We start from the raw sequence: 24742 nt of genomic DNA on the forward strand, positions 1-24742 counted from the left end.
TTAGAAATCTGTCAATCTCTACTTTAAACATACTCAATGATTGAGCTTTCACAGCCCTCCGGGGTAGAGAATTCCAAAGATTCACAACCCTCTTTGTAAAGAAATTTTTCCTCATCTCTGTCCCAAGTGGCTTCCCCCTTATTTTGAAATTGTGTCCCCTGGTTGTAGACTCCCCAACCAGGGGAAATATCGTAGCTGCATCTATCCTGTCTATCCCATTAAGTATTTTGTAGGTTTCAATGAAATCACCTCTCATTCTTTGAAACTCTAGAGAAAACAGGCCCAGTTTCCCCAATCTCTCTTCATAGGACATTCCCACCATCCCAGGAATAAGTCTGGGGAACAAATCACAGGGGAAAGCTTACCTTATGTTTAATATGCTTCAGAGTTGGAAACCCACAGAAGTACAAAGAACCCTTATCAGTGACATGTTTTATTGTGCAACTGAGATCTACTCTCCATGCGTCCATGGGTATCTCTTCGTGTCTGAAAGAAAAATACCAAACATAGCAAATTAAAATGTGGTATTTGCTAATGTTGTAAAATAGCAGTTGTTTAATCTACAGAACAATCCTTTAGGGAATAATTTAAAACTTGATACTGTGCAAAGACTCATTACCTCGCATGACATTGCTCCACATCTCGAAATTTTTCTGGCCACAGTGATGGATATTTAAATTCAATGTCTTTATCCCACCAAAACTTGACACACCCACTATGTCTATTGCGCTGTCCCTCCTCCTCTGAAAGACACTTATTACATGGTTCCATAGCTGCCAGTAATAGTTTCTGAAAAGGTTAGAAAATATTTACACACAATATATCCACATTTACAACTGGATGAATATGTAAAATGATAATACTGGACAGAAGTACAGAGTTTTTTGTATTCATGGGATGTGGGCAGAGTTGGCAAGGCCAGCATTTATTGCCCATTCCTAATTGCCCTAGAGAAGGCGGTGTTGCGCCGGCTATTTGAATGCAACTGAATGGTTTGCTAGGCCATTTCAGAGGAAAGTTAAGTCAACCACATTGTTGTGGGTGTGGAGTCACATATACACCTGGACTGGATAAGGAGCAAATTTCCTTCCCTAAAGGACATTACGGAACCAGATGAGTTTTTACGACAATCCAGTAGTTTCTCATGTCTCTGAATCATTAATCTAGGCCTCTGGATTACCAGACCTGTAGTATAACCACTATGCTGTCATACCCCAGATGAAATGTCCATTACAAACTCCAAAGGGAGGGGGTGATTACCTACACGTGCTCTTAATAGAAGATGAGCTTCCTCCTTAAACACTGTAGTGACGTCAGCTTCAAAATTGTTTCAAATACACTTACATTAGTCTGCATTCACTATGGTTGGACATTCATGGGTGCAGTTATACTGCACATAGTGATGTGAGAGCAGATCATCTTTGAATGTACAGCAATAAGTCTGCTGTCTTGAGATTTGTTTTTGAGATTCTGAGGTCAGTACTTCCCTCTGGAATGTGTGCATATATTGGAGGTAAGGGGAAACAACCAATGTACCTTGCTCTGTCGTGCTTCGAGTAACCCGAACATGGTTCAACACACGTCCCTCCATGCAAATAACCTCCATGGATCCAGAGTTGTAAGCATCCTCAGATCTATTATCTCCTACTCAAATTGTGTTCTAGGTCCAATTAGTGATTGGATTCTAGAGGTATACTGCTACTACTGCATTATGAAACTTTAATTAATCTATCAATATCCTGGCACAGACAGAAACCTGGCTACACACTCAGAATCACAGAATAATAGTGCAGAAGAGGCCCTTCGGCTCATCGAGTCTGCACCGATGCATTAAAGACACCTGACCTGACTACCTAATCCCATTTGCCAGCACTTGGCCCATAGCCTTGAATGTTATGACGTGCCAAGTGCTCATCCAGGTACTTTTTAAAGGATGTGAGGGAACCCCCCCTCTACCAGCCTCCCAGGCAGTGCATTTGAGACAGTCACCCCCTCTGGGTAAAAAAGTTCTTCCTCAAATCCCCCTTAAACCTCCTGCCCCTCACCTTAAACTTGTGTCCCCTCGTAACTGACCCTTCAACTAAGGGGAACAGCTGCTCCCTATCCACCCTGTCCATGCCCCTCATAATCTTGTACACCTCGATCAGGTCACCCTCAGTCTTCTCTGCTCCAGCGAAAACAACCCAAGCCTATCCAACCTCTCTTCATAGCTTAAATGTTCCATCCCAGGCACCATCCTGGTGAATCGCCTCTGCGCCCCCTCCAGTGCAATCACATCCTTCCGATAATGTGGCGACCAGAATTGCACACAGTACTCCAGCTGTGGCCTTACCAAAGTTCTATACAACTCCAACATGACCTCTCTCCTCACTATCCCAGGCCCCAAACACTCCTTTCAGGTGAAGCAGCGATTTACGTACTTCTTTCAATGTAGTATACTGTATTCGCTGCTCACAATGTGGTCTCCTCTACATTGGGGAGACCAAACGCAGACTGAGTGATTGCTTTGCGGAACACCTCCGCTCAGTCCGCAAGCAGGACCCTGAGCTTCCGGTTGCTTGCCATTTCAACACCCCCGCCCCCTGCTCTCATGCTCACATCTCTGTCCTGGGATTGCTGCAGTGTTCCAGTGAACATCAACGCAAGCTCGAGGAACAGCATCTCATTTACCGATTAGGCACACTACAGCCTGCTGGACTGAACATTGAGTTCAATCATTTCACAGCATGACAGGCCCCCCATTTTACTTTTACTTATTTGTTCTCTCTTTTTTTTTTCTTTCTTTTTTACAATCTTTTTTTTTTTGTGTTTATTTCATTTCATCTTAGTTTGTTTAGTTTGCTTACCCACTGTTTTTTTCATGTTTGTACTTGCTGCTGTTCAATATTCAGTCTGTTAACACCCTATCTGGACTGATGCTTTGTCTTTCAATACACCATTAACATACTGTTTGCCTTTGCTCCATGACCTTTTGGTCAGCTATGTGGCCTTGTCCAATCTACACCTTCTCCTTTGTTATCTCTTGCCCCACCCCCGCCTCACTACCCCCCACATAGTCATCTATATCGTTTATATAAATGACAAACAATAGAGGACCCAGCACAGATCCCTGTGGTACGCCACTGGACACTGGCTTCCAGTCACTAAAACAGCCGTCTGTCATCACTATCTGTCTCCTACAGCTAAGCCAATTTTGAATCCACCTGATCAAGTTACCATGTATCCCATGTGCATTTCCTTTCTTGATAAGTCTCCCACGTCGGACCTTGCCAAAGGGTTTGGTGAAATCCATGTAAACTACATCAATTGCAATACCCTCATCTACACACCTGGTCACACGCTGAAAAACTTCAATCAAATTTGTTAGGCATGACCTCCCTCTGACAAAGCCATGCTGACTATTCCTAATCAAATTTTGCCTCTCCAAGTGGAGATAGATTCTCTCCTTCAGAATTTTCTCCAATAATTTCCCTACCACTGACGTGAGACTCACTGGTCTTTAGTTCCCTGGTTTATCTCTACAACCTTTCTTAAATAGTGGGACCACATTAGCTATTCTCCAGTCCTCTGGCATCTCCCCCGTGGCCAGAGAGGAATTAAAAATTAGGGTCAGAGCCCCTGCAATCTCCACCCTCGCCTCCCACAGCATCCTGGGACACAAATCGGCCGGACCTGGAGATTTGTTCACTTTTAAGCCTGCCAAAACCTCCAATACCTTGTCACTCCCTATGACAATTTGCTCAAGAACCTCACAGTCTCTCTCTCTGAGTTCCATATCTACATCCTCATTTTCTTGGGTGAAGACAGATGTGAAGTATTCATTCAACACCCTACCAATATCCTATGGCTCCACCCACAGATTTCCCCCTTGGTCCCTAATGGGTCCTATTCTTTCCCTGGTTATCCTCTTCCCATTGGTATACTTATAGAATATCTTGGGATTTTCCCTACTTTTACCAGCCAGAGCTTTCTCATATCCACTCTTTGCTCTCCTAATTGCTTTCTTAAGCTCCATCCTACACATTCTGTACTCCACTAATGCTTCCGTTGATTTGCTCTCCTTGTATTTGCTAAAAGCCTCTCTTTTCCTTCTCATCGTACCCAGAATGTTTCAGGTCATCCATGGTTCTCTGGGCTTGTTGCTCCTACCTGTTACCCTGGAGGGAACATGTTGGGCCTGTACCCTCCCCATTTCCTTTTTGAATGCCCCCCACTGCTCTTCTGTAGATTTCCTGACAAGTAACTCTTTCCAGTCTACCTTGGCCAGATCCTGCCTAATTTTACTAAAAGTCGCTCTCCCCCAATCCAAAACCTTTTTTTGCAACTTGTCTATTTCTTTCTCCATAACAAGCTTAAATTGTACCATGTTGTGGTCGCTATCACCAAAATGCTCCTCCACCAACACATCAACCACCGGTCCGGCTTCATTCCCCAGAATTAGGTCCAGCACTGCACCCTCCCTTGTTGGATCCTCTACATACTGAGCGAAAAGGTTCTCCTGTATACATTTTATGAACTCCACTCCATCTAAGCCCTTAACACGATGACTATCCCAATTAATGTTGGGAAAGTTGAAATCACCTAATATAATTACCCTACTATTATTTTTACACACCTCTGCGAATTGTGCACATATTTTCTCCTCAATTTCCAGCTGACTATCTGGGGGTCTATAATAAACACCTAGCAATGTGGCTGTCCCTTTTTTATTCCTAAACTCTACCCATAAAGCTTCATTTGATGCCCCGTCCAAGATATCATCTCTCCTTACTGCAGCAACTGACTCCTTAACTAAAATTGCAATGCCTGCCCCCTCCTCTTTTAACCCCTCCTCTGTGTCACCTGAAGATTCTATATCCCGGGATACTGAGTTGCCAATCCTGCCCTTCCCTCAACCATGTCTCCATGATGGCTACTATATCACAATTCCACGTGTCAATCCTTGCTCTTAACTCATCCGTTTTACCTGTAATACTCCTGGCATTAAAGTAGAGGCTATCCATCCTGGTCTTGCTCCCTTGAAACTTACTTCCGTTGTATTCCCTCTGACTTGTTTGCTTTCCTGTGTTTAACTGTGTCCCTATTCTGCTAGGAGTCTGCGTCCCCTCCCCCTGCCAAATTAGTTTAAACTCCTCCCAACAGCACTAGCAAACCCGCCAGCAAGGATATTAGTCCCCCTCTGGTTCAGATGCAGACCATCCCTCTTATACAGGTCCCACCTTCCCCAGAAACGGTCCCAGTGGTCCAGGAATCTAAAACCCTCCCTCCTGCACCAACTCTTAAGCCACGCATTCATCTGTGCTATTCTCCTATTTCTCTCATCACTAGCAAGAGTAATCCAGAGATTACAACCAGAGAGGTCCTGCTTTTTAGTCTGCTGCCTAACTCCCTGAATTCTTGATGCAAGACCTCATCCCTCTTTCTACCTATGTTATTGGTACCAACATGTACCATGACCTCTGCCTATCACCCTCCCCCTTCAGGATGCCCTGCAGCTGTTCAGTGACATCCCGGACCCTGGCACCAGGGAGGCAACGCACCATCCTGGAGTCACGTTGACGGCCACAGTCGCGCCTATCTGTTCCCCTGACTATAGAATTCCTTGTTACTATTGCTCTTCCTCTCTTTCCCCCTTCCTGTGCAGACAGGCTGCTTGTGGTGCCAGAAGCTTGGCTCTGTCCGCACTCCCTGGAGGAACCAGCCTCATCAGCCTCCAAAATGGAATACCAATTTGCAAGCGGGACCCCAGGGGACTCCTGAACTACCTGCCTGATTCTCTTGGACTGCCTGGTGGTCACCCATTCCCTTCCTTCCTCAAGTCCCTTCAGCTGCGGTGTGACCACCTCTCGATACGTGCTATCTACGATGCTCTCAGACTCGCGGATGCTCCAGTGTTTCCAGCTGCCGTTCTAGCTCTGAAACCCAAGCTTCCAGGAGCTGCAGCTGGACACACCTCCTGCACACATGCTGGTCCCGGGGACTGGAAATGTTCCCGGATTCCCACTTGCAACAAGAGGAGCAAACCACGGCTTTAAGCTCTCCTGCCATGACTAAACCCTTTAAATTTAAAACTTTCGAAGACTATTATAATTTTAAAAAATCAATTAATTCTTGCTAAAACAATGACTTACAATTCAATCCAGCTTGAAAAATACCCACCAGGACTTACTCACCAGTCAGCTGTGCTCTGTGGAAACTGTCGGCTCCCCTCACGCTCTTTGAGGACAGGTAGGAAATGAAAGGAGCTCCTTGCTCCCTCCTCACCAAACTCCCTCAGTCACAAAACTCCCACTTTAGCACTCTAATGCAACCCAAGTCAGCACTCCAGTGCTTCATTCATCAAAACAGCTGTGTTGGTGGCATAGTTTTTATGACCAAGTGCCACCTTGGCCATTCCATTCACTACTTCTTCAAACACCTATTCATCTTCTATCTCTCCCACCTCTCACTTAAAATAGTCATATATGCCAATCCACCCCACACCAACATCCTAACCAAGCTCTCCTTCTTTAGCGACTCTGCATCTTTGGAGGTTTCACCCCACACAAATTCCTCTAGCTTTCTCTCCGACCTTGTATCTCCTCCACCCTTCAGATCGCAGATGTGACTTTTGGGTATTTGCTCCTCCTTTTGCCTCACCATAGATGTTAGGACCTTAGGTGCCTCTGTCTGGCTTTCCCTCTGCAATCGTTCTCCCTCTCTCACTTTTCTTCAGCTTTAAAAACTTTAATAAAACTGATCTTTTTGACCAAGCTTTTGATCATGTCTCATCATGTTTAAGCATGTTTCTTTATCCATTTAAACAAATTTCTTCCTCATTAAAAGTAGCTCATCACTCCACTTGAAAGACACTATATAAATGCAAGTTGTTTAAGTTCCCCACAGTCTACCCATGACCATCGATGAATAAGCATCATGGAAGATTTATAGATTTCTCTCCCCACCCCGAAACACTGCTACAAAAAAAAAAGTTGGATACAAGTACATATTGAAACAAACTTTGAGCATGTAAAGCACTGTTTTACAGGTTGGTCAAGAGCAACAAAAAGAAATCCTTCAATATATTCAAACCAAAAGCAAGACAGTTACAAATGTCATATTTCGGGATTAACATAAATTACAGTTGGTTCTCTTTTACAAAAACTTTGGAAAAACATGGTAATATTCAAAGTATTCACCTCATTAATAAATGGAATCAGAACAACAGCTTCCCACTCTTGCTGCTTGCCATTAAGGTCAGTTTTGAAATCTGGAGGATAGTACTCTATGATTGGAGATTCTTCATCAGTCATTAAGAACTGAATATAAAAATAAAAATTACATAGCTATATCATATTTCTCAAACATAATGAAAGATGTAGTCTCTACTATTATATAGTTTTTTCCATCTATCCTGCTGAGACACAAATTCTTTTTATTGTAATCCCCGGCAAGAAGCCAGGCTGGTGAGCTTTCACGCATGTCTAATTATGTAACAGCTAGAATGCATCACAGAGAGGGCAGCGAGAGGGGCAAGGGGACCAGGGCGAGAGAGAGGAGGGCAAGAGTGTGGGAAAAGAGTGGGAGCTGAGGAACAGAGTCAACGAGCAAGAAAGGCAGGGTAAAAAGAGGATGAGCGAGAGAAGAGATGGGGAGTAGAGCAAGAGAGAGATAGAGAAAGAAAACGAGAGGATGCACGTGCATCAAGGAGAGAGAGAGAGAGAGAGGGAGGAGAGAGAGAGAGAGGGAGGAGAGAGAGAGAGAGGGAGGAGAGAGAGAGAGAGGGAGGAGAGAGAGAGAGAGGGAGGAGAGAGAGAGAGAGGGAGGAGAGAGAGAGAGAGGGAGGAGAGAGAGAGAGAGGGAGGAGAGAGAGAGAGAGGGAGGAGAGAGAGAGAGAGGGAGGAGAGAGAGAGAGAGGGAGGAGAGAGAGAGAGAGGGAGGAGAGAGAGAGAGAGGGAGGAGAGAGAGAGAGAGGGAGGAGAGAGAGAGAGAGGGAGGAGAGAGAGAGAGAGGGAGGAGAGAGAGAGAGAGGGAGGAGAGAGAGAGAGAGGGAGGAGAGAGAGAGAGAGGGAGGAGAGAGAGAGAGAGGGAGGAGAGAGAGGGAGGAGAGAGGGAGGAGAGAGAGAGAGGGGGAGGAGAGAGAGAGAGGGAGGAGAGAGAGGGAGGAGAGAGAGAGAGGGAGGAGAGAGAGAGAGAGGAGAGAGAGGGAGGAGAGAGGGGGAGGAGAGAGGGGGAGGAGAGAGGGGGAGGAGAGAGGGGGAGGAGAGAGGGGGAGGAGAGAGGGGGAGGAGAGAGGGGGAGGAGAGAGGGGGAGGAGAGAGGGGGAGGAGAGAGGGGAGGAGAGAGGGAGGAGAGAAAGAGAGAGGGGCTAGAGGGGCGAGAGGGGGCTAGAGGGGCGAGAGGGGGCGAGGGGGCGAGAGGGGGCTAGAGGGGGCGAGAGGGGGCCAGAGGGGGCCAGAGGGGGCCAGAGGGGGCCAGAGGGGTCAGAGGCATCAGAGGCATCAGAGGGGTCAGAGGGGGCGAGGGGTCAGAGGGGGCGAGGGGTCAGAGGGGGCGAGGGGTCAGAGGGGGCGAGGGGTCAGAGGGGGCGAGGGGTCAGAGGGGGCGAGGGGTCAGAGGGGGCGAGGGGTCAGAGGGGGCGAGGGGTCAGAGGGGGCGAGGGGTCAGAGGGGGCGAGGGGTCAGAGGGGGCGAGGGGTCAGAGGGGGCGAGGGGTCAGAGGGGTCAGAGGGGTCAGAGGGGTCAGAGGGGGCGAGGGGTCAGAGGGGGCGAGGGGTCAGAGGGGGCGAGGGGTCAGAGGGGGCGAGGGGTCAGAGGGGGCGAGGGGTCAGAGGGGGCGAGGGGTCAGAGGGGGCGAGGGGTCAGAGGGGGCGAGGGGTCAGAGGGGGCGAGGGGTCAGAGGGGGCGAGGGGTCAGAGGGGGCGAGGGGTCAGAGGGGGCGAGGGGTCAGAGGGGGCGAGGGGTCAGAGGGGGCGAGGGGTCAGAGGGGGCGAGGGGTCAGAGGGGGCGAGGGGTCAGAGGGGGCGAGGGGTCAGAGGGGGCGAGGGGTCAGAGGGGGCGAGGGGTCAGAGGGGGCGAGGGGTCAGAGGGGTCAGAGGGTGCAGAGGGGGCAGAGGGGGCAGAGGGGTCAGAGGGGTCAGAGGGGGCAGAGGGGGCAGAGGGGGCAGAGGGGGCAGAGGGGTCAGAGGGTCAGAGGGGTCAGAGGGGGCGAGGGGTCAGAGGGGGCGAGGGGTCAGAGGGGGCGAGGGGTCAGAGGGGGCGAGGGGTCAGAGGGGGCGAGGGGTCAGAGGGGGCGAGGGGTCAGAGGGGGCGAGGGGTCAGAGGGGGCGAGGGGTCAGAGGGGGCGAGGGGTCAGAGGGGGCGAGGGGTCAGAGGGGGCGAGGGGTCAGAGGGGGCGAGGGGTCAGAGGGGGCGAGGGGTCAGAGGGGGCGAGGGGTCAGAGGGGGCGAGGGGTCAGAGGGGGCGAGGGGTCAGAGGGGGCGAGGGGTCAGAGGGGGCGAGGGGTCAGAGGGGGCGAGGGGTCAGAGGGGGCGAGGGGTCAGAGGGGGCGAGGGGTCAGAGGGGGCGAGGGGTCAGAGGGGGCGAGGGGTCAGAGGGGGCGAGGGGTCAGAGGGGGCGAGGGGTCAGAGGGGGCGAGGGGTCAGAGGGGGCGAGGGGTCAGAGGGGGCGAGGGGTCAGAGGGGGCGAGGGGTCAGAGGGGGCGAGGGGTCAGAGGGGGCGAGGGGTCAGAGGGGGCGAGGGGTCAGAGGGGGCGAGGGGTCAGAGGGGGCGAGGGGTCAGAGGGGGCGAGGGGTCAGAGGGGGCGAGGGGTCAGAGGGGGCGAGGGGTCAGAGGGGGCGAGGGGTCAGAGGGGGCGAGGGGTCAGAGGGGGCGAGGGGTCAGAGGGGGCGAGGGGTCAGAGGGGGCGAGGGGTCAGAGGGGGCGAGGGGTCAGAGGGGGCGAGGGGTCAGAGGGGGCGAGGGGTCAGAGGGGGCGAGGGGTCAGAGGGGGCGAGGGGTCAGAGGGGGCGAGGGGTCAGAGGGGGCGAGGGGTCAGAGGGGGCGAGGGGTCAGAGGGGGCGAGGGGTCAGAGGGGGCGAGGGGTCAGAGGGGGCGAGGGGTCAGAGGGGGCGAGGGGTCAGAGGGGGCGAGGGGTCAGAGGGGGCGAGGGGTCAGAGGGGGCGAGGGGTCAGAGGGGGCGAGGGGTCAGAGGGGGCGAGGGGTCAGAGGGGGCGAGGGGTCAGAGGGGGCGAGGGGTCAGAGGGGGCGAGGGGTCAGAGGGGGCGAGGGGTCAGAGGGGGCGAGGGGTCAGAGGGGGCGAGGGGTCAGAGGGGGCGAGGGGTCAGAGGGGGCGAGGGGTCAGAGGGGGCGAGGGGTCAGAGGGGGCGAGGGGTCAGAGGGGGCGAGGGGTCAGAGGGGGCGAGGGGTCAGAGGGGGCGAGGGGTCAGAGGGGGCGAGGGGTCAGAGGGGGCGAGGGGTCAGAGGGGGCGAGGGGTCAGAGGGGGCGAGGGGTCAGAGGGGGCGAGGGGTCAGAGGGGGCGAGGGGTCAGAGGGGGCGAGGGGTCAGAGGGGGCGAGGGGTCAGAGGGGGCGAGGGGTCAGTGGGGGCGAGGGGTCAGTGGGGGCGAGGGGTCAGTGGGGGCGAGGGGTCAGAGGGGGCGAGGGGTCAGAGGGGGCGAGGGGTCAGAGGGGGCGAGGGGTCAGAGGGGGCGAGGGGTCAGAGGGGGCGAGGGGTCAGAGGGGGCGAGGGGTCAGAGGGGGCGAGGGGTCAGAGGGGGCGAGGGGTCAGAGGGGGCGAGGGGTCAGAGGGGGCGAGGGGTCAGAGGGGGCGAGGGGTCAGAGGGGGCGAGGGGTCAGAGGGGGCGAGGGGTCAGAGGGGGCGAGGGGTCAGAGGGGGCGAGGGGTCAGAGGGGGCGAGGGGTCAGAGGGGGCGAGGGGTCAGAGGGGGCGAGGGGGCGAGGGGTCAGAGGGGGCGAGGGGTCAGAGGGGGCGAGGGGTCAGAGGGGGCGAGGGGTCAGAGGGGGCGAGGGGTCAGAGGGGGCGAGGGGTCAGAGGGGGCGAGGGGTCAGAGGGGGCGAGGGGTCAGAGGGGGCGAGGGGTCAGAGGGGGCGAGGGGTCAGAGGGGGCGAGGGGTCAGAGGGGGCGAGGGGTCAGAGGGGGCGAGGGGTCAGAGGGGGCGAGGGGTCAGAGGGGGCGAGGGGTCAGAGGGGGCGAGGGGTCAGAGGGGGCGAGGGGTCAGAGGGGGCGAGGGGTCAGAGGGGGCGAGGGGTCAGAGGGGGCGAGGGGTCAGAGGGGGCGAGGGGTCAGAGGGGGCGAGGGGTCAGAGGGGGCGAGGGGTCAGAGGGGGCGAGGGGTCAGAGGGGGCGAGGGGTCAGAGGGGGCGAGGGGTCAGAGGGGGCGAGGGGTCAGAGGGGGCGAGGGGTCAGAGGGGGCGAGGGGTCAGAGGGGGAGAGGGGTCAGAGGGGGAGAGGGGTCAGAGGGGGCGAGGGGTTAGAGGGGGAGAGAGGGAGAAAGGGAGAGGGGGAGAAAGGGAGAGGGGGAGAAAGGGAGAGGGGGAGAAAGGGAGAGGGGGAGAAAGGGAGAGGGGGAGAAAGGGAGAGGGAGAGAAAGGGAGAGGGGGAGAGAGGGAAAATGAGAAAGAGAGAGAGGGAGAAAGAGAAAGAGAGAGAGGGAGAAAGAGAGAGAGGGAGAAAGAGAGAGAGGGAGAAAGAGAGAGAGGGAGAAATAGAGAGGGGGAGAAAGAGAGAGGGGGAGAAAGAGAGAGGGGAGAAAGAGAGAGAGGGAGAAAGAGAGAGAGGGAGAAAGAAAGAGAGAGAGGGAGAAAGAAAGAGAGAGAGGGAGAAAGAGAGGGAGAAAGAAAGAGAGAGAGAGAGGGAGAAAGAGAGAGAGAGAGGGAGAAAGAGAGAGAGAGAGGGAGAAAGAGAGAGAGAGAGGGAGAAAGAGAGAGAGAGAGGGAGAAAGAGAGAGAGAGAGGGAGAAAGAGAGAGAGAGAGGGAGAAAGAGAGAGAGAGAGGGAGAAAGAGAGAGAGAGAGGGAGAAAGAGAGAGAGAGAGGGAGAAAGAGAGAGAGAGAGGGAGAAAGAGAGAGAGAGGGGGAGAAAGAGAGAGAGAGGGGGAGAAAGAGAGAGAGAGAGAGGGAGAAAGAGAGAGAGAGAGAGAGGGAGAAAGAGAGAGAGAGAGAGGGAGAAAGAGAGAGAGAGAGAGGGAGAAAGAGAGAGAGGGAGAAAGAGAGAGAGAGAGGGAGAAAGAGAGAGAGAGAGAGGGAGAAAGAGAGAGAGAGAGAGGGAGAAAGAGAGAGAGAGAGAGGGAGAAAGAGAGAGAGAGAGAGGGAGAAAGAGAGAGAGAGAGAGGGAGAGGGAGAAAGAGAGAGAGAGAGAGAGGGAGAAAGAGAGAGAGAGAGAGAGGGAGAAAGAGAGAGAGAGAGGGAGAAAGAAAGAGAGAGAGGGAGAAAGAAAGAGAGAGAGGGAGAAAGAAAGAGAGAGAGGGAGAAAGAAAGAGAGAGAGGGAGAAAGAAAGAGAGAGAGGGAGAAAGAGAGAGAGGGAGAAAGAGAGAGAGAGAGGGAGAAAGAGAGAGAGAGAGGGAGAAAGAGAGAGAGAGAGGGAGAAAGAGAGAGAGAGAGGGAGAAAGAGAGAGAGAGAGAGGGAGAAAGAGAGAGAGAGAAAGAAAAGGAGGAGAAGTGGAGAAAGAGACACACGCACATTTGGATCAAAGAACAAGGAACTGAATAAAATATTTGGGCTCTGACAGTAATCTGTACATAGGATGCAGAATAGTGAAGATAACTGTAATCAAAGTGCAAAACCCCAACCTTACTTTTCTAACACTGAGTATACTCCACTTACCTGGTAACTGTTGGGTAGAAGCTCTTTGCTTGCTGCTGGCAGAACAGCCAGAAGCTGCTCAAATGGCTTGAATGGTTTCCCCATATCAAATGTTATCTTCAACTTGCTGATATTACGGATGTCTGACAGGTAAGGTGCATAATGAAAAGGATAGTACCTAAACAGTGAAACAGAACATCTGATCATATATATGGCACTATAGTACTTTTTGTTTGTAAACTCACCAACCGATTGTGTTTATGGTTTCTCTTGAAATTATATTCCAATTCAACAGTGAAAGGAGGACGCAAAGTCAACTGGTAAATTTGAAAAGATACACATCCACATTAGAAAAAAAATTAAATAAAGCTGTCAAATGACTGATGAAAAATTGATGCAAAAATGATACCCATGCAATTTTTTTTGAAATCACCATTACATGGTTAGTTCTTCCAACAGCCATTTTCTTTGCACCTCCAAGGTTCGGTGGTGAAACATAATGCAACAAATTGGAAACAAATGCTGGGCCATTAGCATCACATTTCAATATTAACATTACAAATACAGAGAAGACTTATCATTCCACATCACGGAGAGCTTTGGGGAAAAAAAATCTGAAAGATTTTTATTTCCATCAGAATGTAACCTAATCCCAGATATTATTTTTACAAGTTAGCATGTTATGTGATGCATACAGAAGAATTTATGCCTCTCATTTACACTGAAGTTCCCAAAAACAGGAACAGAGGACATTGCGACTATCTGCTGAAACCGAAATTAAACAACAACCCTTCCAAGTCATCTGGCATTGTTTAAAATATTTAAAAAAGTGGCCTGAATTTTGAAAACTCACCACAGATCTCAAACAAACCGCACGGTGGCTCATTGACACGACGAAGTGGAATGCCCGCCCCCGATGACATAGACGGGGTGGCTGCTCCGTCCCTGACAACAGGGTGTGGCGCCACCAACATTTTTCAAGGGCTTCCAGCTGTTCATTTAAATTTAAATATTTAAAGTTACCTGAATAAACTTTTCCCTTTAATTTTTTTAGTTAAGAGCTTCAATCCCCTCTCCCCACATCCCCCCCACTAATGATTACACACTCCTGATTGGCCTTTCCCCCCAAAAGAACTTTTCTTTTGATTACGACCTTCCCCTCCACCGCACCCCCCCCCCGGAACTTTCTTTCCTCTAGTCTTCAACCCCCTCCCACCATCCCCTCGACTTGCATTCGTTTTTGCCGCTCCCCCCTCCTCCCGTCCTGAAAAGTTCTCTCCTACCTCCTCCTCCCCACCAGTGTTATGCCTCGGTAACGGAGATCCGAAGGCTTGGGAGTTCCGGCCACCAGCCGGAATATCGGCGTGGGACAGCCGTTGGGACAAGCTAAGCGTGTATGCACTGATTAAAATTTATTTAAATATTTAAATGAAGGCTCCACCGCCAAGCAACGAGGGGCTGCCCCGAGGCCTGGCCGCCGCCAGTATAATGGGGCGGGGCCTTCCCAACGTCGAGGCCCATGGCGGGCCTCTCCCGGAGGTATTTTCCGGGCTGCCCTGCCACGAATCCCAACATCAGAGGACTGGTAAAATTCAGCCAAGAATGTCAGATCTTGAAGTTATTACACTTTATTACAACATTGAAATACCGTGTGCTTCAGAGATGGATCCTGTAATTGATTAACACATTCCAATTTGCAACATTATCTGACTGAACAAGTGGCAACTAAGCTCAGTTGCCAACACTCACCTCCAAGTCAGAAGGTTGAGAAGTTCAAATGCCACTTTTGACAGGTTATAAAAGATATTAACTGATCTATTTCATACACAAAGGAATATGAGAATAGAGGTGAAGGGCACATGTACTCCATAATTGAGGTAGTTATACATGAACTGTTGAAGGATTGAGTTTAATGCAATAAAAGCAAAATACTACAGATATTGGAAATCTGAAATAAAAACAAAAAGTGCTGGAAATGCTCAACAGGTCTGGCAGCAAGTGTGGAGAGAGAAGCAAAGTTAACATTTCAGGTCTGCGACCTTTCATCAGAACTGGCAAAAGTTAGAAAAAATTAGGTTTTAAACAAGTGAAGGGGAGGTGGGTGGGGGAAGAGAGAACAAAGGGGAAGGTGTTGAAAGGGCAGAGGGCAGGAGAGATCAAATAACAAAGCTGTCCTGGAACAAAGGCAAAGAGTGTGGTAATGCTTGTGGTGAAAGACAAAGCATCAGTCCACAGAGAGTTTTACTAGCAGAATAATGAGCAGCTCTGAATACATGAAAAGCAAGCAGGTGGTTAATAAATAAAATATTTAAAAAAGGCCAGTCATGCCAAGTTATTGAACTCAACATTCTGTCCGCAAGGCTGTAGAGTACCTAATTGAAAGATCAGGTGCTGCTCCTCGAGCTTGCGTTCACTGGAACACTGGAGCAGGCCAAAGACAGAAATGTTGGCATGAGAGCTGGGCGGTGGGGGGGAGTGCTGAAATGGCAAGCAACCGGAAGCTCGGGGTCATGCTTTCGGACTGAGCTGAGGTGTTGCACAAGTGGTCACTCAATCTGCATTTGGTCTCCCCAATGTAGAGGAAACTGCATTGTGAGCAACAAATGCCGTATACTAAATTGAAAGAAGTACAAGTAAATTGCTTAATAGGCCAAATCATCTTTTCTGATTCTAAGTGTTGTCACACTTGGGAACAATTATAAGACAGACAGCAAATTTTCATTAAGAGTTCAGATGAAAAGAAATCGGTAAAACAACTTTTAGCTCATAAGATTCATTAGAAACTCTAATCTTTGCAAACTCTAAGGTTTCTCTTTCACACGTCTGGTGTTCATTTAACATTTGGACATAAATTTAAATGGTTCATATGGTTCATACTATATCCAAGAATAAATCGCTACATCATATGAAATATTTAACAGAAATTGCGTAACCATGTTTGAATAAAAACATGGCAAGAAAGAGATGCAGCAATGCTGTCACATTCACGAATTATCTCCATGCAAAAACCTACCAGCTCCAGGACTGCACACCATGATAATAATAGTGCAAAATCCATTGTATTGCTTGAACATAACATTCTGCTTGTTGAGCAAGAAATTCACTATTGGAAGAAGAAAGAAAATTATCAAATTTTGCCCAAAAAAACAATTAAAATTTCTAACTACTGCTATTTAACTTAAGAAGAGTGTGGGAGGGGGAGAGGACACTAATTTCTCCAGATTCCAAACAAGATTTTCAACTGATATGTGTTTTTTTTCCCTGTACTGGATGCTCTCCAGTATCTTGCCCTAGTAGCAATTCTTCATGTGCGAGCTTTAGTAGCAGCCTATATGACCATACACGTCAAGCTTAATCTTTTTCTCAACGAATGTCTGTGTATGCAAAGTATACAGTGATGTAGTGTTTAGGATACTGGACTAGCAACCCAGAGGTTGAGCTCATACAAATACCAGCTTAGATATCTTGGCAGACATAGCTTTAAACTTCTCATACTCTCCTTCCAATGTGGAGAACTGGGTAAGAGGTCAGTGTGCCTGATTCTCTGTGTTGCATTTCTGAAGCCAGAGCAAAGCACTACGCGGAGAGCACGGTATTGTAATTTCAGGGTTTGTACCTCAAGGCTATATTCAAACCCTTTGAATCGAGTTTCTCCTAGAATTCTGGGGCAGGGGTCAGTTGGTAGCCCCCTCCTCTTCCCCTAGAACACTTAAATTCACTTCTTCGCAGAGTCAACAAATCAGCAACCCATGCACTCGTTTTCCAAAACACTGCCCCACACATGTTCTCTGTTCCCTCCAGAGTGGAAAGCTCCTGCTATCATAAGTCAACTCAGTGCTCTAACAAATGGGCATCCTTTCAACTTAAAATCTGCACCATTTGTTTGCGAAACATTTTTCATTCTTAATAGAATATAATCGTGCGATTAAATACTGGTTCAGCCTAAGAATAGAAAACAAAATTCACTTACTCAGAAACAACTTCTACACCCATTTTAGTCATGTAATAAACTCTCTTGTATTGCCTGAATTCTGTCTCAAACAAATCATCCTCGTCCTCATTATCATCATTGTCATCATCCCACCGATCTAGAATAGGTTGAAGTATACTGTGAGTAAGTTACTGACGAAAGTGGAGAAATTTGAGTGAAATGTGGTCAAGTAAATCAGTTGAAGTCCATTGGACTGGCTGCAAAAACTGAACATACAGTATGACAAGAAACAGCTGTCATGTCTAAACTAATATAAACTTTTATATGAAAAAATTTAAGCTAGAAAAATTTAAACTAGGTGGGACTTAACTGACATAAGCAAATGCAAAACCAACACTGAAATTTAATAGGATATTGATATCATTGAAGAATGCTGTGCAGGCCACGCAGATAGCAGCACATGGCACTGTCTGCCCCTGGAAAATGGAGGTAAGTCTGCATAGATTTTCCCCCAATATATTTTAATAAGATCCAAAAACTGAATTGTTATTAAAATAATTGGCAGTGGCTTCAGAGTGCTAAAATGTTAATTCATGGCTCATGCGTACCTTCGTGATCGAATTCAGTACTGCAGTTTGAACAGGCTCCTGACTCATTTCCACCTTCATCTAATACAGCTAAACACAAATCATCTCGAATCTGTAAATAAATAAAAAGTATAAACTGCTTTTCCTCTCCCAATAAAGCTCCCTTAAAAAAGGCAGATCACTTACAAACCTTAAATAGAGGCAGAGCTCCTCCACAACTTGTCAACAGACACAATGTCCGGAATGTAACGTGGAGGTGGTGGCCCCGCACATCAGCTAGAAAGTTGGAGCAAGCCGCCTCCACCGGCCCTGGAAGCCATGACGCTATTTTGCATGGCTCAGGCAATCATTGACCGAGGCCATGGCTTCTGCCCCTCTGAGGAATGATGTCCTGCCTCCAAGAGCTACCAGCCAATCAGAGGGCTGGCAGCTCTTCAGTCCCAGCAGCGTCACTAGGAGCGGAGGCCACTGCTGGGACTGCACCCAGCCCCGGAGAATCAGCCATCGAGGAGGCCCTGAAGTGCAGATTAAGTGGGGTCAAGGCCAATCAGCCAGGCCCTGGCAAGGGGGAGAGGGATCGATCGAAAGGGCTGATGGTGGGGGGGGTGGGGGGGAGCGGGGAACAGCTCTTCCAGCAGGGGGTGACCTGTGCTGCTGGAGGGGTGGGGCGGCCCACCAGGGCACAAGGTGCTTGATCAGGAGAGACTCCCTCCCACTGAGGCCACAGGAAGGCCCTTGGGTTTTACTGGGCAGCCTCCCCAGTTGGTGATGCCCATCCGCCGCTGGTAAAATACCAGTGGTGGCAGGAAGAGGCCCTTAAGTAGCTGGTAAAATTCCAGGAGAGGTGTGTAGGCAGGGGCACGGCAACCACCTGCTCCCACCCGATTTTAAGTACCCCCTGCCTCCCAGCCCGCTCCGGGGTGGGGTGGCTGAGGGGGTGCAGTGGGGAAGGCTAAAATTCCGCCCAATAATCTTGGACTGAACTGATGCTATTGACTCCATTCTCTCCTTCCCCAGAGATTAACTTCCCTATCAGAAGCTATTCAATTATCAGAGATAACTAAGATCACACTCAAAATGGTTTTTGATGGAGGTTTAAGTTATGGTTTAAAAAAATAATTACATGCGATATCTACGATAACCACTGTTTTCAACTTTCGATTCGTAGATAATTTTAAACCTCAATAAGCTGCCTCTCAAATAAATACCACCATAATAATGGAATGTTTGAATGCATTACTCATAAAAATAGACAGATCGGTAAACAAATTCAGCTGAGACCAATGTAAATTTCCCTTCTGGATTATTTAAACCTTGGTCATCATACCGCAGGCAGTTTAATGACCAAGGAAAGATGGGAGAAACATGATAATTAATACCTCTATTACTCCTGCCCAGTGGGCGTGAAAAATGAACAGTATTTATTTTATTTTCATCAATTAATTGGAGTAAGTTTCAGGCACGTGTTGCCCTTGAATTTAATCAGATTATTCTATGTCTCAGTGCATTAGCAATGCCCCCTCGCCCCTCCAATGCTGTGCCAATTGACTAAGACAGTTGAACAGTCAATGGGGTGCAGGTTTCCATACTGTGACTTGGAAGAGGGCAAGGGAAGACATTATAGAGCATATAAAGTCAAGCTTGAATAGCAGTAATGCCAGGATGGACAAATCTTCTGGCATTTTGCTTGATAATTTTTGGACATCAGGAAGTACTGCTGAAAGCTCCTTCGGGAGATGAAATGGAGATGTGGTAGGATAAATTATCTATGGTTATGTAGAAGGAGCAGGTTTGATTTGGCCCATTGACCTTACTTAATTCTTATCAATTAGACTGAATTACTTGAGCACTTTCATGATTTGGTGAACACTGCTGGTTTAAATTATTTCATTTTATTCACAAAATAGCATTAACAACTTAAAATGTTTATCCTACATTCAGTTGTAAAGAATATTTGAAGAGGAATAAGATGGTACATACCTTGTTTTTCTTTTTACGTCGTTTTGCTTCCTCTGCTGCAATGCCTGCTGCCTCATTTAGGTACTTTTTACCCACTTTACTCTCAAACCACTTTAGGTCAACAAAAACTTCACTGAAATGTTCACGATCAAACTGTAATCAAATAGGTATATCATGTTTAATCAAGCAAGCACTTCAAAAAAGCAAAAAAGAAATACCCAAATACCTACTTAATAAAATGTTTCACCAACTAATACATATAGATTGAATTTAGTAAATTTCAAACAACCCTCTAAATTGACAGGCATCTCCTGAAATTAACCCAGCTGTCTCCAGAGAATGCAGAAAGAACTGGGCAATTTTCACAAGGTACCAAAAAAGCATACCAACGCTTTGTTGTGGCTTAATGCTTGCTCCAGCATCTCAACGTGTTTGTATTTGAAAAGGCGGGGGGGGAAAGTTTGAACTGGCATCATTTATGTTTCAATCATTTATGAATTATAAACAAAAATACCAAAACAAATAATCTCTGAATAAGAAAGGTAAAAACCCCAAGCAGGATAATACAATGTCATTCATAAAAGGCTTAAAGATGGTGCTGCTAAATCTACAGGGAACAGGTTTAACTGAAAGTCATTTGCACCAAACTACTTCCACTCTTAGTTCATTACTCCAAAGGAAAGACTGATGCCACACTTAAGAACTTTTCATCTGATAGTACAGCACCAAACACTGCAGTAGTAAGGTCCATGGAGTCATTATTTTCAAAGCTCTCAATTTTGAGCCCCTTAAGCAAAATGGCCAAATTATATTTGGATAATGAACAACTTCAATTTGTCTGGCATGTACCAGTGTAACTTTTCAACCCACGGAGGCATGCAAGCCCTTTCAACAAGTCAAAATAGCAGCTACTGCCATACCACAGAGCAGAAGATAAAAGGTTCACACCCATTATACCTGATCTTGGCTACATTTTCAGGAGTCGGGGAGTGGAAGTTGATACCAAGCAGATCAGTGGTTCTCAAACAGGGGTCTGCAGATCACTGGAGGCCCATAAGGACTTTCCAGGTTGTCCATAAAATAATGTGACCGCCCAGGACACCGTTGCCAAGAGTAAACAAATGAGCCAGAGGCAGGCTTGGTGTGAGCCAGGAGCAGAGTGCGCACTCCACATGTACAGGTCAGGGTGGTCTGGCTGTCTCACCTAGGAGGGGAGTCCACATGAAGGAGCACGGAGAGTGGCAAGAAGATCGCCAGGTAGACCTGCAGTTACCAAGCCTGCTGGTGGGCACCAGGTGAGCTCAGCTTTGTTCGAGAGAGGGGAGTTTAAAAAAAATTAAGTATTACATACTTAAACTCAAACAAAAGGGTGCCAAAAAACAAGCTTGCCCAGGGCGCCATTTTTCCCTAGGCAAGTCCTGTCACTCAGTATAAATCTAAAGACATTGTCAAACATCACACCAAGAGATAGACGGGACAGACTCTGCAGTGAGAAGCAGGCACACTCATCTCACTGATATCTGTAAGTAAATACCTGTTCTCTCAAAAGCTTAAAACACTCCTTACATGCAGCACTTTCATATTGAGTGTTACACAGCATTATAATTTAGATAAGGTGGGTTCTGTGATTACTAATCCATTTGAAAAGGGGTTCTTTAACCAAAAGAAGTTCGAGAACCACTAAAGTAGAAGTTAGGCCCTTCCCATATGGAGATGAAAAAGAGGTGGGTGGAACATCATTCTCCATGAAGTTCTTACTCATTTCCTAAAGGCTGATGTAAGACCGACAGAGGTGCTGGGAACAGGTCGTCTTTCATTCCACCTCTTTGAATAGAGAAAGTGAGCCAAGAATTTTTTAAAAAATTAAACTTTGTAAAGAAAGGAGGATGACCATGTACAGGAAAAGAACTACTAATGACCATAATCAATGTAAAAGCTTTTATGATTACCATCTGTTTGCTCGGCTTAAATAACCATCATGTAACCTGCAAATACCGATATGGTGCTGGCTTATATAATGCTTTCCAGACACGAGCCAAGTTTGGAAACATCAAAACTGGAATTACAGGGCTCAATGTTTTTAAAAAAAATCAGTACAAGGGACCCAACTGTAAATTATACACATCTACAATTACATATCACTGAAATCTTAGAAACAAGGCTGAATATGTTCTTCATTTTTTCTTTAACCAGACCAATTCAAACAGCTCTTCAGACTAAATTATGTAAACTGCAAAGACAGTTAAATAAAACATGCAAATGGCGGAAACAATCTATGCTTACCACTGACAGTTTCACAAGATACTTCTCAAAGTGTTTCAAATTTAATGTTCCGCCTTCATTAATATACCCTGATCAAAAGAAAATGATATATTCACAACAAAGCACTTATTTGCCTATGAAACAATGAATTTGAAATCATATTGGAATGAACCACAGAGAGCTAATTTACTACAGACAGTATTTTGTTTCATGCACTCACCTCCAAGGGTTGGCAGGACCTCAGTGTATGTCTTGTATAGCAAAGGCAGTGCGTCATGATTGATGTGTAAATGAGGTAGATGAGGAATAAAATCATTACCAACAAGAAACCCCATCAATATCCAGTCATCAATTATTCGTTCAAGGTCATACTCGAAGCAAATATTGTCCTGTTAATTGAAATCAAGAACAAGCAATTTATTTAAGTCCGATCAAAAGTTCCAAAGCAATTGTGGCAGCGCAGCACAGTATTAGGTTTAATCCACTGGCACATTACTATAAGTAGAGCAACTGCTGATCCTTAGGTCAGACAACTCTACAAGGCAGATCAGTCAGAAGATAGAATTTAATGATCAGCTTTCCAAAACTGCTGAACCATTGGGGGGGAAAAAGACAGAAACTTAGAAAGATATCCAATGTTGTAACACTTCCACTCATAGGTGCACCATCTCAATTGGTCTGTCACCTACTAGTAACTTGAGCAGGATAATCACCATCATTGCCAATTCTTGAACACAACTATAAAGCTTAGAACCAGCAAGAGCAGCAAGATGCTGAGTGGAAACCAGATGTTTCCCCAGTGATGAAGGGGAGAAATAAAGTTGGATGGAGTTATCCCCAAGTAGTTGGCTTCAGGCATGCCTTGGAGATGGAGAGGGGAGGACTGAAATAGGCAGTTTGCCCTTAGAGCTATGAATAGTGCATGAAACAGGTTATGCATAAAAGTAATGCTCAAACAGGAAAATGCACCAAACTTTTAGGAAGGATGTGAAGACAGTTGAGAGAGTGCAGAAAAGATTTACAAGAATGGTTCCAGGGATGAGGGACTTCAGTTACATAGATAGATTGGAGAAGCTAGACTGTACTCTTCAGAAAAGGTAGAGAGGTGATTTCATAGAGGTGCAGGGTAGTGAAAGGGCATACATTAATCAGAGAATGACAGGAAGGGACAGAGAATACAAGAGTACAGCAGAAATTAGAACCAGAGAAGGTAAAAATGGTAAAAAGTCAAAGCTTAAGGCTCTTTATCTGAATGCACATAGCATTTGTAACAAGATAGATGAGCTGACGGCACAGATAGAAATAAATGAATATGATTTGCTAGCTATCACAGAGAGGTGGTTGCAGGATGACCAGGACTGGAACCTTAATGTTCAAGGATATTCGATGTTCCGGAAGAATAGGCAGAAAGGAAAAGGAGGTGGGGTAACTTTGTTATTAAAGGAAGGGATCGGTGCAGTTGTGAGTAATGATATAGGTGTAATAGATCGTGATGTAGAATCAGTTTGGGTGGAAATAAGGAATAGCAAGGGAAAGAAATCACGGGTGGGAGTCGTCTATAGGCCCCCGAGGAGTTGCCTCTCTGTAGGACAAAGTATTAATCAGGAAACAATGGAGGCATGTAAGAAGGGCACTGCAATTATCATGGGTTATTTTAATCTACATATAGACTGGACAAATCAAACTGGCAAGGGTAAAATGGAAGACGAACTTGTAGAGTGCATTGTTTCTTAGCACAATATGTTGTAGAACCTACCCGGGAACAGGCTATTTTAGATTTGGTAATGTGTAATGGGGTAGGATTAATAAGAGATCTCATAGTTAAGGATCCTCTAGGGGGAAGCGATCATAACATGGTAGAATTTCAAATTCAGTTTGAAGGAGAGCAACTCGGGTTTCAAACCAGTGTCATCAACTTAAACAAAGGCAATTATGGAGGTACGAAGAAAGAGCTGTCTAAAGCGGGCTGGAAAAATAGACTAAAGGGAAAGTCAGTGGCAGACTTTCAAGCAGATATTTCATAACATTCAGTAAAGAGTTATTCAGGACAGAAGAAAGGACTCTATGAGAACGATGAATCACCCATGGATAACAAAAGGAAGTTAAGGAACGTATCAAATCAAAAACAAAGGCGTACAAAGCGGCGAAAGCTTGTGGTTGGCCAGAGGATTGGGAATTTAGGGAGTGGTAAGGTAAGTAAAGGGACCATTCCGGTGGTCGGATCGGGCTCGGGGGGTGAAAAACGGTGGGACTCGGTCCCGGTCGGACTCGGGTCCCATGTGGTTCCGTCGGGTTTGGGTCGGGTTTTTTGTGTGACTTGAGCAGGCCTTTATGATGGAGGCAATTCAATCACGACTTTCAAAAGGGAATTGCTAATTATCTGAACAATAAAAATTTTCAGGGCTATGGAGAAAAGGCAGGGAGTGGGATTAGCTGAGCTGCTCTCGCAGAGAAGCAGCATGGACACATGGCCTCTTTCTGTGCTGTAACCATTCTGATTGCATTGGAAAATTCATTCAAAGTTGTTTTCTTTGAAACATGCACAAAACATAAAATGAACTTTGTACTCAAATGAATAGCTGCCTTCAAATCAATCACAACCATGTGAAAATTAAACGATTTCTTCACTTGTGGGTTATCACTCATTAAATAATGGCCAATGAACCTCACCAACCCACGCTGGACTAGTAGAATTACAATAATTTACACGAGTTCCACAGCACCATCCACAGAAAGAACAAAATGGATCCAAAGCACTTTACAGATTCTAAGTCAATCTAAGCCAGGTTTGTGGACCTTGTAATAGACAACTGTACAGCTGCACTGGCAGAAGCCTTGGAAGGAGTTGTAAAGATGTGTACAGAGAAGTAATCCAAGTTTCTTTTTAAACAAAATGACTTTTAATATCATGACATTTTCAATTTATCACATTTTATGTTAGCAAAGCTGGACAGAATCATAAATGCACCAGTTCTTCCGGAACATACTCTTGTCTCTCAATTCAGCTTTGCTCCTATACATTGCTCTCAAGTTACTCCTCAGAGTAAACCTGTGCAGATATTTTTAGAAGCTCCTTTCTGACGGTATCAGGAAATAGACAGGGGCTGCAGGCACCAGAGGCACCAGGCACAGCAAATTAAAATCCTAATGCTATCAGAAAGGAGTATTTCACATACTGCCTCCACCTAACTGACCTTTGGCCAATAGTTTGGCAGCTTAAAGGCAGA

The 24742-nt window shown here is 47.5% G+C and overlaps 1 protein-coding gene across 1 annotated transcript in view; it reads right to left on the bottom strand.

Moving 5' to 3' along the window:
* The window catches only part of xrn1 (5'-3' exoribonuclease 1), a 139927-nt gene that overhangs the window by 84708 nt on the left and 30477 nt on the right, over window positions 1–24742 (bottom strand). Inside the window, 10 exon segments of the mRNA XM_068042580.1 lie at window positions 366–486; window positions 620–789; window positions 7179–7298; window positions 12798–12954; window positions 15790–15879; window positions 16747–16864; window positions 17316–17406; window positions 19275–19406; window positions 21537–21604; window positions 21736–21904. Coding sequence (XP_067898681.1) covers window positions 366–486; window positions 620–789; window positions 7179–7298; window positions 12798–12954; window positions 15790–15879; window positions 16747–16864; window positions 17316–17406; window positions 19275–19406; window positions 21537–21604; window positions 21736–21904 — 1236 coding nt within the window.

Source organism: Heterodontus francisci, chromosome 11 (genome assembly GCF_036365525.1).
Source record: "Heterodontus francisci isolate sHetFra1 chromosome 11, sHetFra1.hap1, whole genome shotgun sequence".
Classification (NCBI taxonomy): Eukaryota; Metazoa; Chordata; class Chondrichthyes; order Heterodontiformes; family Heterodontidae; genus Heterodontus; species Heterodontus francisci.